The sequence below is a fragment of the Camellia sinensis genome, chromosome 7, assembly GCF_055761805.1.
Source record: "Camellia sinensis isolate YWXY chromosome 7, ASM5576180v1, whole genome shotgun sequence".
NCBI classification, from domain to species: Eukaryota; Viridiplantae; Streptophyta; class Magnoliopsida; order Ericales; family Theaceae; genus Camellia; species Camellia sinensis.
In genome coordinates this window covers 189,493,394-189,507,612 of record NC_138967.1, presented here as the reverse complement: position 1 = coordinate 189,507,612, position 14,219 = coordinate 189,493,394, and the positions used below count along the sequence as shown (strand labels likewise).

The following is a 14,219-nucleotide window of genomic DNA, read 5'->3' as shown; positions in this document are numbered from 1 at the left end:
GACTACTTCCAATGATAAGCACATCCATATAAAGACAAATTATGACATATCCTTGGTCAGTGTTTTTAACATAGACGCATTTGTCACATTCGTTTATCTTAAACCTATTAGTAAGTATTGCATGATCAAATTTTTTCATGCCATTGCTTAGGTGCTTGTTTTAATCCATAAAGGGATTTTACAAGTCGACAAACTTTCTTTTCTTGCCCCGACACTACAAACCCTTCGGGTTGCTCCATATAGATCACTGCACTTAGATCACCGTTTAAGAAAGCTGTCTTAACATCCATTTGATGTATTTCTAAATTAAACAACGCTGCTATAGAAATAAGCATGTGAATGGATGTTATTCTTGTCACAAGGAAATATGTGTCAAAAAAAAAGTCCAGACCTTTCTTTTGTCTGTAACCTTTAACTACAAGTCATGCTTTATACTTGTCAATTGAACCATCTGCTTTCATTTTTCTCTTGAATATCCATTTATATCCAAGAGGTTTAGAACCTGGTGGAAGATCCACCAATTCCCAAGTATGATTTTGCATAATGGATTCAATTTCATTATTAACAGCCTCTTTCCACAAAGGTGCTTCAAGACCTGTCATTGCTGCCTTAAAGCTTTGAGGTTCATTTTCTAACAGGTATGTTAGAAAACCTAGACCAAAGGATTTTGAAGTTCTCGCTCTCTTACTTCGTCTTGGTTCATCATCAGTTAAATCCTGTTGGTCGAGACTATTACTAGTCTCTTGTGTTTGATTGTCATTAGTCTCTTGACTTTGTGTACAATCATAAGTTCTTTTCTGTGAACTTAATTCCTGCCCTTTCTTGTAAGGAAAGACATGTTCAAAAACCACAGCATTCCTTGACTCTATAATAGTGTTCACATTTATATCAGGTATTTCTGATTTATAAGTCAGAAACCGATATGCACTACTATTCTGAGTATAACCAATAAACATACAGTCTACTATTTTTGGTCCTAATCTTAGTTTTTTTTTTTTTTTTTTTAAGAACAGGAACCTCAATTTTTGCCAAACACCCCCACACTTTTAAGTACTTGTAGGAAGGTGGTCGACCTTTCCACAATTCATAAGGAGTGCTGTTGGTTTTCTTGTGGGGTATTCTATTAAGAACATAATTAGCAGACAAAAATTGCTTTCCCCCACAAGTTCTGTGGTAAGCCTGAACTTAGTAACATGGGTGCTGTAGTTTGGTGAATAATGCCATGTTGTGCACAAAATGCATTTAATGGTGCATCATATTCACCACCCCTATCACTTCTAATATAAATCAATGAATTTTAAAACAAATTCAAGAAAAAACCAAAATAATTATGACTACTCAAGTTCGAATTAATGTTTTGACAAAATCATATCCTCATAAAAAATTTTGCCTAAGAATCAAACAATTCAAAAACCCATTTGATTGTATACATTCTTACAACTCAATAACAAATAAATGTCACTGTCATAAAAATATTTGTGACAGAAGAAAATTAAATTATCTCAACTAATGCAAGAGATACACCCCCATATTAATAAAATGGTTCATGGTTTAACAAATTCTACTACGCAAGTAAAATAATTATTAATGACATCTCATGTCACATAATTCAATAATCAACATAAAAGATTTCTTAAATTACTTCCCAATTAAACGGACCAATATAATTACATACATCTTCATGTTTAAATTTCTCTGGTGCTTAAACACCCATTCAAAATTGATTAGAAATATTCAAATTAACCTGCTTATGTCCAAAGTCGACATAACAATTTATCAAAATCACTTGAAATTATTGTTAAGAAATAACTTGAGTTGATATCATACATGCATATCAAACGCATCAACTAAAAATAATGAATTAACAAAATAAATTAATCATGCACGATCCCATCACTTGCATCATGAAATAAAAGGATTCTCAACTCATAAATAAAATCCAACGCATATAAACTTTAAACTTCAAAATGACAAAACATACCTTCATTTAATAAGTTTGATTTGTACATAAATAAACAAATTAAATATGCATTAAAATGTTCTTGTGAATATATATATATATATATACATATTTTCCGACTCAAGTGCAGAAACAATTCAAGACTATGAATCCACATTGTAATAAAAATAAAATTAGTTTGTAAAACTAATATTTTACTCTAGAAACAAATTCTTCCATGTATACTCACGATGAACTATGATAAAGTCAAAATAATTAACACCTTTTCACAAAGGGTTCAAAAATAAGTGGTCTACCAAACGAAACCATAAGTTACTTACAAAATTAACAGATTGTGACCGAGTCACAAGGTTACATGATTGATTAACAAAACTAATTTTCTAGTTACTAAAACCAGAAAATAAATTATAATACAAAATAATTTTATTTTTCTTGTTACTAAAACTAGTAAAATAAAACACCGAAATAATATCTGATTACAAAAATCAGAAAACCAAACCACAAATTAATTTTCTAGTTACTTAAATCAGAAAATAAATTATAACAGAAAATCATTTTATTTTTCTTGTTACTAAAACTAGAAAATACTGTAATTTTATTTTCCTTGTTACTGAAAGTAGGAAATAAAATACCACAAAACTATCTGATTACAAAAATCAGAACAAACATAAAATAATTTTCTAGTTACCAAAATCAGAAAATAAATTAAAACACAAAATAATTTTATTTTCTTTGTTACTAAAACTAGAAAATAATATAATTTTATTTTCCCTGTTACTAAAACTAGAAAAATAAAATACCAAAATAATTTTCTGTAACACCAAATAATATTCTGCAATTGTTAATGACACCAGTATATTACTACTAGTTGTCAAAGAAAAGAGACAGTATATTACTACTATCTGTCAAATAGCATAAATCACTATTTGTTTTTCCAACCAGAATATTAGTTTGAAAACACAGAAAATTAAATACAATGAAGATACCAAAAAGGGGTCTGTCTTAAGATTGTAGGACAATCTTCACTGTATTTAAATAGATTAAATTCTGTTGTGTACAAAACAACAACAAGAATGTAAAGAAATAAAGAAAAGGAGAGAATTTGTTTGATTACAAAAATCAAACTCAAAATAAAAATAAATAAATAAAAACAGATTTTATTTTGTTACAAAAACATAATTAAAATCTGATTAAATAAACAAAATTAAAATCGGAATAAAAATTAAACAACTTACTTGGTTAATTTCTTTTGAATAACTATCTGATCAAGTCCAGTGTTTAACACTGTGTCCTTAAGACAGATTCGTCTTCTCCACGGTGCTTTCAGAATTTGGACGTCTATCTCCCAGGATAAAATGATCTACTACAAACAATAGCAGCACTACAAATTGTTTGTCTAACGAACACACAAAGTGTTTATACTCTCTCTGACAAGAAAATAATGCAGCAAAATGAAGAGGATGTTTGCAGAATTATGAAGGACGGAAATTAGAGTTCTAAAAATCCAAATGAGGGCTGTCCTATTTATAGATGGAATGGTGGCTCTAGGTTTTTGAATTGAACAGGTATGATACCTGTTGGTTTTGAATTCAAGCAGATTTGAATCTGTTGGATTACAATTCAAACAGATAACAAAAACGGGAAGGGTCTTGTTTGGGTGTACAGTAAATCTGGATCAGATTATTTCCGGTTTAATACGGGAAGGGCCCTGTTTGGATGTACAGAAAAACCAAACCAGTTTAATTTGAATTCTGGATTTTATTTTACCAAAAATAAAATTAAATTCAAATATTTTTGACCCAAAAAGATTAGTATTGGGCTGGACAAGCCTAATCCAACCACACACCACACACCCGCGCCCAAGCCCAGCCTGACCGGACGGCGGCGGCGCGCGTGTGGTGGTTTTTTGAGTCCAATGGGTCTAGCCCATTTTGCCCATAACCTCTCCTTCTAAAACACTTGGGTACCCCTTGGGGCACACCCCAAGTACCAAACCCATGCCTTATAAACCCTTTCAAAACCTCCCACCAAATCAATGTGGGACAAGCCTTATTCAAACCTTTAAAGAATTTCCACCAAAACTCTATTTCCATGGTGTACACTTTAGATTCAATTTCTCATTCACTCGGTAATGGTTTTGAGCAACCAAATATATCACGTGAATCACAATGCGGCATAGAACGCGTTACCACTTTGACCCGTGAAAATCGACATACGGGGCCCACCTAAAAAATAGACCGAACTTAGGATAAAATTCTGATTTTATCCAGAATTTATAACCATTTCCAACAGAATTGCCTTGGTAGTCCTATCAATCATGACACCATATCGAATCCAACAACGCATTTCCTTTTTTTTTTTTGTTTTTTCTTCTGATTAGATTACGCGTTTTTTAGGATTAGATTACGCATACTTTAATTAATTTGAAACTCATGTAAAATACCTCTTTTATATAAATTAGACAAATCTCAACAAATTTTTCGAGTTTGTAGCCCCAAATAATTGATAGTATTTAGTAAGAGTTGAACAACAAGTGATCGAGACCAAAAAAAATTTTAAAAAAATGAGAGATTGAGACAAAAAAATATGTAGTGATCTCAAATTACCAAGTAATTACTCCCTAATTTATATATTTTTTGGATTAAATGTATATGTTTTGGTAACCATATACATATAATTTGGCAACCGTATGCTTTAAGTGGGAAAGAAGCTGCCGTCTTTGATTTGCAAACTTTAGGTCAAGACTAATGCATTTAGTTGGTTTTGGGTGACATTATTAATTGCACATACGAATATAGTATGATATTTTAATTATTATTTATTTATTTATTTAATTATTATTATTTTTGGGTTTGGCTATCTCAATACACTTTAGTTATCAAATTATTGAGGCATATGAATATCAAGAAATAATTCAATAACTAATAGAATATTAAAATAGAAAGATAGAAAAATTTCATAACAGTTAATTTCGTACTATTAATATATGTTGGAGGTAATTTTAAACAACCACGTTGCTTGGTAGAGGTATGCAGTCAAGTAGGACATGTAGTTGGCCGTCCGACTAGTTGTTCAATCAAATGTCTGGTCAGGAATATTCAAGCGGGCCCGGGCATAGGCTCACTACGTCTTGATTTAGGATCCTTTAAAATAAATTCAAAAAAGGGTTCCCTCTTATTATAATTTAGTGTAATATATTAGATATATTTTAAGTCCAAAAAAAAATTAAAGAAGACTTAAACTAACCTAAAATAAATTGATCTATTAAAAAATTAAAAGGCCCATTCAAAATTAAAAGCGCTTATTCTCTCTTCCTATCTAATTCCTAACTCTAATTCTTAATTCATTTTTTTCAAAAATTTGAGAGAAGTGGCACAACAGAGTACTAACGAATGTCTCAATAATTCAGAGCAGCAGTACAACACAAGTAGGTCTTGTTTTTTTTTTTTTTCTATTCAATTAATTAAAATTTTGTCTTGTCTTTTGCTCAATTGCTGTTATAATAATGGTATTTATATAAATTTGCATTATCAAGAAGAATTAATCTTTTGCTACTTGTGCTAAATTTTTCGTTGAATGAAAAAAAAAATGTAAAGGGCCCCAAATGATTTAATAATATTTATTAGTTGATTATCAGCTTTGGACCCCGAAAATCTCAGGGCTGGGAATATTGTTCAGACGGGTGAAGTTCAAACAAAATGTGGATCAAGTTAACGATAAGTCCACAATTAATAAAATAGTAGTTATTACTCCATATAAAAACATCGGACAAGAAGACAATATCCCACCTAAGATCAAGCATAGATGAACGATTACATGCAATATGATAGTACAACCTACAATTGTGACTTAGATATTATAATGTCCCGACTGAATATCCCAACTAACAAAAACTTATTGTTTGTAATTACAGGTCACCAAAGAATCATAAGAACTTACCAATATTAACACACAACTTGTATTTATCCATTCATTTGAATGATAGATTTTCTTCACACCATATTCATATATGTGTGCATGTATGATGGTGACATTCAAACTCTCATTTTTTATAAATACATGTCATAATGTCATCATAATTGGTACCAATTAAATAACAAAATATCTAAGGTGTAATTATCACAAAGAAAATAGTGCAGATAACAATCTTAATAAATGATTCTTTTTGACAATGAGTCACATACAATACAATATTGACATTTCATGCAGCGTTCACACGGTTTGATCACCAAGAAAATAGATGGTCGCAAAGTTGGGCTTTTGTTCTTCTCTAGGGGAGACTTTGTGTTGTTTGATGTTATTTGATTCATTTCATATATAATTTGGCACTTGTGGTTTTTGTTGTGCTGATCTCGTTGTCTATGTTTAAAGTTAAGATAAAATTACGTAATTTTAAAATGTATGATTTTGATATCATTTTATTTTAGTTTTAATTTAGAACCGTTAGATTATATTTTGCTTATGTGTCTTGTGTGATGAAAAAAAAAAAAAAAACTATATTTGGTTTTGAGTTTTCATATACAGTTTTTGAGTTTTCATATACAGTTTTCATAATGTTGAATTCAAAACAAACAAGTAAATCATTTTCAACATCTATAAGTGATTTGTAAATAAAAAAACTCATACACAAAATCTCACAAAAATGAGGTGACAGTGCATTTTGAAAATTGTAAACTACTTTAATGAGTTTTTTTATTTTATTTTTTATTATTATTTGAAATGAATAGATACAAATTTGCCATGTGATTCTATATTAATTTTTGTATGTGTTTCATATTTATACATCATCACTCTCATATATTATATAAAGTAATATCAATTTTTATTTATTTAACCTTTTAAATGTTGATTTTTTTCAAAATTCGTAAAATATTTTGATTTTTGAATTTTAAATTTAATCGTATATTTCACAATCTTAGAAGATAACAATCATATGCACACACCACACCACTTCTAGTTTTAGAATTGCCAAATGGTGTTGTTCAAGACTCTTTGAATCAAGAGGGCTTTTCTTATGGGCCGAGCCAATAAATTATATATTTGGGCATATGGGTTGAACTATTTACTTCTTCTCCCTCTTCTTCATTTTTGTTTTTATTTTTATTTTTTATAAATGATTTACAAATTCAATAATGAACAACAAAATATTTCATTATATTTAATGTAAATTACACTTTATTCTTTAAAATTGTCAAAGTATGTAACTTTATATAACATAATTCAAATTGATGGAAATAGATAAATTACACATTTCATTTGTTAGATAAAATATTGGACCAATTATGTATAAGTTACATGGCAATTTCCATCTTATTTATGTAATCAAATATCTACATTAATATTAATTTATAAATTAAGGTGGTAAATGTAACATTTAAAAAAATAAATAAATTTAGGGACAAAATAATACTAAATCGTAGTTAGGGATAAAGGCCATGTTTGATTCACAACACTAATAGTGAGGTATTAATAACCCTATTAAATTAGTGTGGTATTAGTTATCCCACCCCTACCCCATTACTAATAATCCTACAAATTTGTTGGATTAATTATCCATTGGATTAATAATCCTAAACTAAAATGTCAAAACAAACATAGGATGATTGGGCCCACGGATTAATAATCCCAATCCTATGCTTTAATCCTTCCAATCAAACATGCCGAAAGTGTAATAATTTGCCCAAACATAATATCCAATCTATTTGGCAACGAAAGGGCCGTTAAGTATTTATGTTTTATTTGACGATAGATAGAAAGTCATATTCTTTTTATTTTATTTTATTTTAGTAATTTGTTTTTTAAATTTGTGTTAAGAGTTTTTATTTTTCTGATCCACATAGTCGAGAATAATTTAAAAAGTTAAAAAAATAAATAGAGTTTAATAAAGATAAAAATAAATAAATAAAGTTTTAATACTTTCTATTGCTTTTATTGGACTTTATGTACCCATTTGTTTATTTTTTCAACTCAATCTAGTCTAATAGGACTTTAAATAAAGAGGTTTATTTATTTTTAATTAAAAATGAAAATAACAACCAAATTATTAAAAACTCAATTGCCAAATCCATTTTAGACTAAATGCAAGTGATAAAAAATGAGAGAAAGAAAAAATTTTTTTATTTAGCACTCTTATACAACCCTTATTAATATTGCAATTATATTTTTAATTTTACAAATATATATATATATATATATAATTGTTTTTTCAAATATTAAAAGTACAAAAAAAAAAATTAAATTTGTCATGTGATATTTATAATTAAAATTTCAAATTTCAATACACTCCTATCTTTTTTTTATTCCAAATTTCTTTATCTTGATCAAATGTTTCAACGAAAAAAAAAATAAATAAATAAAATTTTCTTTTTACGCAGTCCGTCGATTAGTAAGGTACAAAAGCATCCGAACCGTTGATATACTCCCACCAGAATCTCTTCGACATTTTTTTAATAAAAATAAAAAAATACAAAATCTCAGTGGAGATAAATCAGTGAGAGAGAGGAGAGAGAGAGAGAGAGAGAGAGAATCAGAGCGAGCGAGGCTTCAACTGAAAAAATGTCGGGCGTGACGAACCAGGAAGAAGACAACAAACCCACCGATCAATCTGCACACATCAATCTCAAAGTCAAGGGCCAGGTTCCCCCCCCCCCTCTCTCTCTCTCTCTCCTACTCTCTTTCTCTCTTTCTCTATTTTATGATAATTGTTTGATCTTTGATTACTCTCAGTTTTGTTTTGTTGTTGTATGTATCTGTGTTTATGATCATGATTTTCTCAATTAATCCCCAAATGGGTTCTAGGGTTTTCGAGGTTTTGATCCTTTGTTGATTCTTCATTTTTGTAATCGTGCCGGTAGGGTTTTTGGGGTCTGATCATGAATATTTTTGGATGATTAAGCTTGATATGCAATTTGATTGCTTTGATCTTTCACATGGAAGTTGTAAGTTTCTTTTTTTCTAATTATGTTTAATTTCATTTGCATGGTAGATGGACATGGAAATGGAATAGACACCCAGATATAAGTACATTAGGGGTTTAGAATGATCTGCTTTTCTCAGAACTTTGATCAAATTTAGTAAAGCAATGGTAAAAGAAGGGGAGAAACTATTGTTGCTTAATTCTTGCATGTTTTTTCGTTCTTAGTTTTGTTGTGGAAATGATGAAGTTGGTGATGGTTTATGTGCCCGGGCGGCATGCACTATAAAATGTCTAAAATTGAAATCTCAAATTTACCGCCACCTGTTGGCCGCTATATTGGTGTGATTGAAATTCGCAACTGCAATGGCCGCCACCTTAATGCATTATGGTACCGTTATGGCCGTTCTGACCGAAACACTTATGTTTTCAACAGATTTTGTATATAAGACCACTTTCTCTTTTTGTTCTTCTTTCAAGCTGTTAAAATCACAAAAAATGCACATAGATTATGTGGAAATCTTAGTTCTACATGCCTTGAATGCCCTAGTCTTCAAGTTCTTGAAGATTTGGGTTGCTATCAAGGTCAAATGGGCTTAGTTCACACTCCCCCCCCCCCCCCCCATCATTCGTTATTTTTGTTTTTTGATCAACAAACTTCCATTATTTTTCTCAGTTATAAACTTATATATATTTGAATTTAGGTTAATTTTGTTAAACATAACTTGGATATCATGTTATTTACTTTTACATTAGCATGTTGAAATTTTGTATTATGAATTGTGTTCATGATACTATCATTTTTAATATTAAAATACCATTATGGTTTTTATTTCATAAGAGGGAAGTTATCGAAAAGGACAATTATTAATAATAAAAAATTAAATACACCCAAAAAAGGAAAAATCTCTATAGCAACTTAAAGACTACTGTAAAAATTAATAGATATATTGAGTCAAGTTTAAAAATTAAACGAAACTCGTAAACGCCAAATCTAGCCCTTCCTTTTTCAACCCATCTCCACCGCCACCCACCATCATCGGCGCCGCTGGTTCGGCGACGCTGGTTCCACCGATGGCCCCTACTCCACTCACACTGGTAAAGAGAACTACCACACACCCCAGCGAACAACAACTCGCGACGGTGTACTTTCAGAACTTCTTATATGTAGCCGAACATAGCCCAAGTCCACTGACGTCTCGTCCGCTTCCACAAAATCACCACACTGATCGCTGATGTTGCGGTATACCTCTTCCCCACGAAGATGAATGGGCAACCCCATCACCCGAATCTAGACGCTCTTCTTCAGCGACAAAGTGTCCTCCAAAGTGCATAAGGCTAGCGGTGACCACCATTCCAACATCAAATCTTGCCCATTGGCAGTCCATCGTTGGCACAGCAACATTTCTGCCTCTCGTCGCATTGCAGTGTCCAGGATTGGGAGCAAGCTCAGCTGGCGGAACTTCAGAGTTTTTTATATAGTTTGCATCTTGGGAGGGCAGGTCAGGATTCCTTGGGTTGGAATTGTCCTAAAGTCAAAGGTATTTTTACGGTGTCTTCTTTCAATGGGGTGCTTGTTTAGGATGTGTATGCTCATGATGTCGTTATGGTTTATCTGTAGAAAGGTGTTTGGGTGCTGAGCTCGTCATCCAAGGTTGCCTTTTTCATTTGGACAACGAGCTTGGGCCGTATCTTGACTATTGATAATTTGATTTGTCGTGGGCATATTTTGGTGAATTGGTGTTGTCTGTGCGGGTAGGGCACCGGAGTCGATTGGCTATTTGCTTATTCATTGTCCGGTCTCTTCTCGTTTTTGAATGTGTGTGATTGCAGTTTTTGGTTTAGCTTGGGTTCAACCGGGTTCTGTGTTCGCAGTTGTGCAAAGTGGGGTAAGGGGGAAGGTTGGGAGGAGACGTCGAAAGGCTTGGATTCTTGGTTTGCACTGTTTAATATGGTTGATTTGGTTGGAGCGTAATAGGTGGGTGTTTCAAGGGGTGGCTCACACCATTCCGTGGTTAGAGAGGCGGTTTCTTATAGTTTTGTATAGTTGGGTGATAGGTTTAGGAGATCCGGATGCACTGGCTTTTGTAGATTTTGTGGATGATTTGATTTGCTAGTTTGCTCAAGTTTTTGAGGCTGTTTTTGTATTCTTTGCATCATCTTGATGCTTTCTCAATAAAGTTTGGTTATTTATCCAAAAAAAAAAAAAAAGCTAAACGAAACTCGTAAAGAATCATTTTGAACCCCATTAAATAATCATTTACTTTCTCTTATTTATTTTGTTTCCTATCAAAGAAGCATCAGTAGAAGGTTTTTTGTTATGGACTTGCTTGGAATGAGGATTTGTAGAGTTTCAACAAATGAATTTGATCAACAAGTTTTAAACTCAAATATGCAATTGTCCTAGCTGTAGCAAGTTAAATGTAATTGATCCTTGTTTCCAAATTTGAAATTGAACTGGGTGAAGAAAATAATGTTTGAATAAATAATGTGGCGTTGAATGGACTGAAGTAGTATGTTCATTTTATTAACTGTTCACAGCTGGTTACTTTTACGCAAGCAGATAGGAATATTATAAGTGTAGATGGGGTTAAGCCTTTCTCCAGTTAAATCTTAGGAATTAACTGTGTATACATTTTTGTGGTTATTATTATAGGAGCCAATGTGGAGTAAAAAGTACAGAATTTTTATAACTGCCTTTTGTTATTATTTAGGAGCCTAAATCAGCTCCATTGGCCGTTTCTGAGGCTAGATTGTTGGGCTTTTGTGTTTATTAAGCTACATGCTTACCATTTGTTTTGGTTTTTTGCAATGCTTACTTTTGTATGTAGCAATTATCTACTATTTGTTAATGATTTAAACCATGGTTATCAGAATTTTGATCCAGATCATAGGATCTTACGATACTACTATCTTAGTTAGGCCAAACGACCCGAATCACATTAGGATCTTAAATTTAGTAGGATCTTAAAGTGATTACGATTTTATTCATAAAATCATGTAGAATCGCATACGATTCAGATTCTATAATGATTCCGATTCTACAATTTTTTTTGTTATTATTTATTTCTTATATATATGTATATTTATATGAAAAATTTGACTACAAATTCCTTTTTCAATCGTCCCTTCTAATTTATATTAACATATAAAGTGCATTATATCAAATTTATCACTTTTCTTTAGTCTTTTTAAAATTGTACAACATACATTCTCATTATCCATAATTTTTCATTTTATTTTGCATTAAAAGTAAAATCTTACGATTCTCGATCCGATTCTACGATCTGATCCACGAGTCCTTTCCAACGATTCCACTTAAGATTCTGATTTTAACAACCTTGATTTAAACTATGATAATTATCATGCTGTAGTGTACAAGATTTTTTGGAATTCTGAATTAAGGGTTTTGTTTTATTTTTGTGAAGCTTTTGAGATAGATCTAAAGAGATTAAAAAATATAGATATAGTAAAATTACTTCAACAATATGTTTGGTCATTTTATGATGATAAGATTTTTCTTTCTACAATTTTATATAAGTTGGAGATAGGTTATTAAAAATAATATAATAAAATTACATCAACAATATAAGTTCGTTTCTTTTATGATGAGAAAATTTTGACAATTTGTTTTGAGACTTAGTGTTTGTGCCGAACAAAGAAAGAGTGTTGTGATTTCTATCTTCTAAGCTTTCTTTTTGAATTGTGACAATTGATTTTAGGTAGGATTGATCGTTGGAAAGACTAAAAACTGAAGGTGTTAGCAAAAATGAAGATGACAGTTGATTGTGCCTTTTTTATTGCTAACATGTATTGGTAAAAGTGATTTGACGACTGTATGATTCATAGTTTTACTTTAGTTAACTAGTGTGGTTTATGTTAGGCTTTCTTTTTTGTTGGGCTTTTTCCCCGTCTAGGCTGGGGCCTCTTTTACCAAAAAAGATATATAAACTATATGGGGCCTTAATTCTGGCATGTAGACTTCAAAATTTTTGGGGACCTTCAAAAAATGGGTGCCTACAGCTAGAGCTTTTTTGGGTTTATGCTTAAGCTGGGCCCTGAAGGTTGTCTTTTGGTGCAGCTGCCAGTTGCTCCTTTGATTACTTTCCTATATTGTTTTGATGTTGATGCTTTTGCTATGTAACTCTTGTAATGCTATGCTTGATACCCACTGGTTGATTGAAATATGCAGTCAGTGGTTGAACTACAACAGTGAGTGAAATGTGATGTCCAACAAAAAAAACAAACATGTTTCACGTTTTTTATGAATAGGAAAAAAAAAAAAAAATGGCAACTTTACTGAACACCACCTTAGTAAGCTTATGTCCTTTGCTTTTGTTAGAATATGTATGTCCTCATTCTTTATAAGCCATTTTTTTATGATACCCTATTTTTTTTGGTGATACACTGCTCTGGGAAGTCAGTGCTCCATTGTTTTATTTGCAATAGTAGATTACATTTTCATGATTGTTAGTGTGGGCTTAAAACTGTATTTTTATTTTGGGTAAATTACACTTCCACCCATATGGACCTTTTTTCATTTTGGTCTTTAAAGAAAAGCTTATCCCATTTAGGTCTCTAAACCATCATACAGAAAATACATATGGTGAGTCTAAAATAAAAAATAAAACTAAGCAAATATGGCTGTGTTTTGTAGGATGGCAATGAGGTGTTCTTCAGGATCAAGAGAAGCACGCAGCTGAAGAAGCTCATGAATGCTTACTGTGATCGACAATCAGTGGAATTCAATTCTATTGCTTTCTTGTTTGATGGTCGTCGTCTTCGAGCAGAGCAGACTCCTGATGAGGTCTGTCTGTCTGTCTCTGTCTCTGTCTCATATTATATATATATTTGAAGGTTCTTACTTTGAAGTTTGTTGTTTCAGCTGGAAATGGAGGATGGGGATGAGATTGATGCTATGCTGCACCAAACTGGGGGATCTTCTGTCTAGTTATGGGAGTTTCTCAAGTACTTATGGAACTGTACCATACAATAATAAGCCAATCGTCTTCACAGCTAGTCGTTTTGTTTCTAGGTTTTACTGTTAAGTAGTAGTTGGTGTGATTCAGTTGCTTGTTATCAACACTGGTTTGTTATTCTGTTCTATGCTCCTGACAATGTGTGAATGTTATTGAGTTTGTGCTTGGTCCAAATTCAAGGGCTTTAAAGATTGCAAGCCCTGTTAAAGTACATTGTGATCTGAAGTATTTTGTAGAGTCGTCGTCTGGTGATCTTTTGGTGGTCTTCATGTGTGGGAATGGTGGGGCTTATCTCGAGTGAAAATAATGAAAATTAATGGCGTACACAATACTTGAATTCCATAGGATATTGCTACATAGACAACAA

General features: G+C 31.7%; 1 protein-coding gene across 1 annotated transcript; it reads left to right on the top strand.

The window, feature by feature from the left end:
* Positions 1-7,820: 7,820 nt before the first annotated feature.
* LOC114280107 (small ubiquitin-related modifier 1) lies at positions 7,821-14,063 on the top strand. Its single transcript, XM_028222449.2, has 3 exons — positions 7,821-8,596; positions 13,531-13,680; positions 13,759-14,063. The coding sequence occupies exons 1-3, from the start codon at positions 8,516-8,518 to the stop codon at positions 13,822-13,824; spliced, it is 297 nt and encodes a 98-aa protein (XP_028078250.1). The 5' UTR covers positions 7,821-8,515; the 3' UTR covers positions 13,825-14,063.
* Positions 14,064-14,219: the final 156 nt, after the last annotated feature.

Excerpts from the sequence above, each read along its gene's own strand:
- LOC114280107 (XM_028222449.2), top strand. The coding sequence starts at position 8,516 with ATGTCGGGCGTGACGAACCAGGAAGAAGACAACAAACCCACCGATCAA. Across the intron at positions 8,597-13,530 it reads ATCTCAAAGTCAAGGGCCAG|GATGGCAATGAGGTGTTCTT; the intron begins GTTCCCCCCCCC and ends TGTGTTTTGTAG. Across the intron at positions 13,681-13,758 it reads CAGAGCAGACTCCTGATGAG|CTGGAAATGGAGGATGGGGA; the intron begins GTCTGTCTGTCT and ends TTGTTGTTTCAG.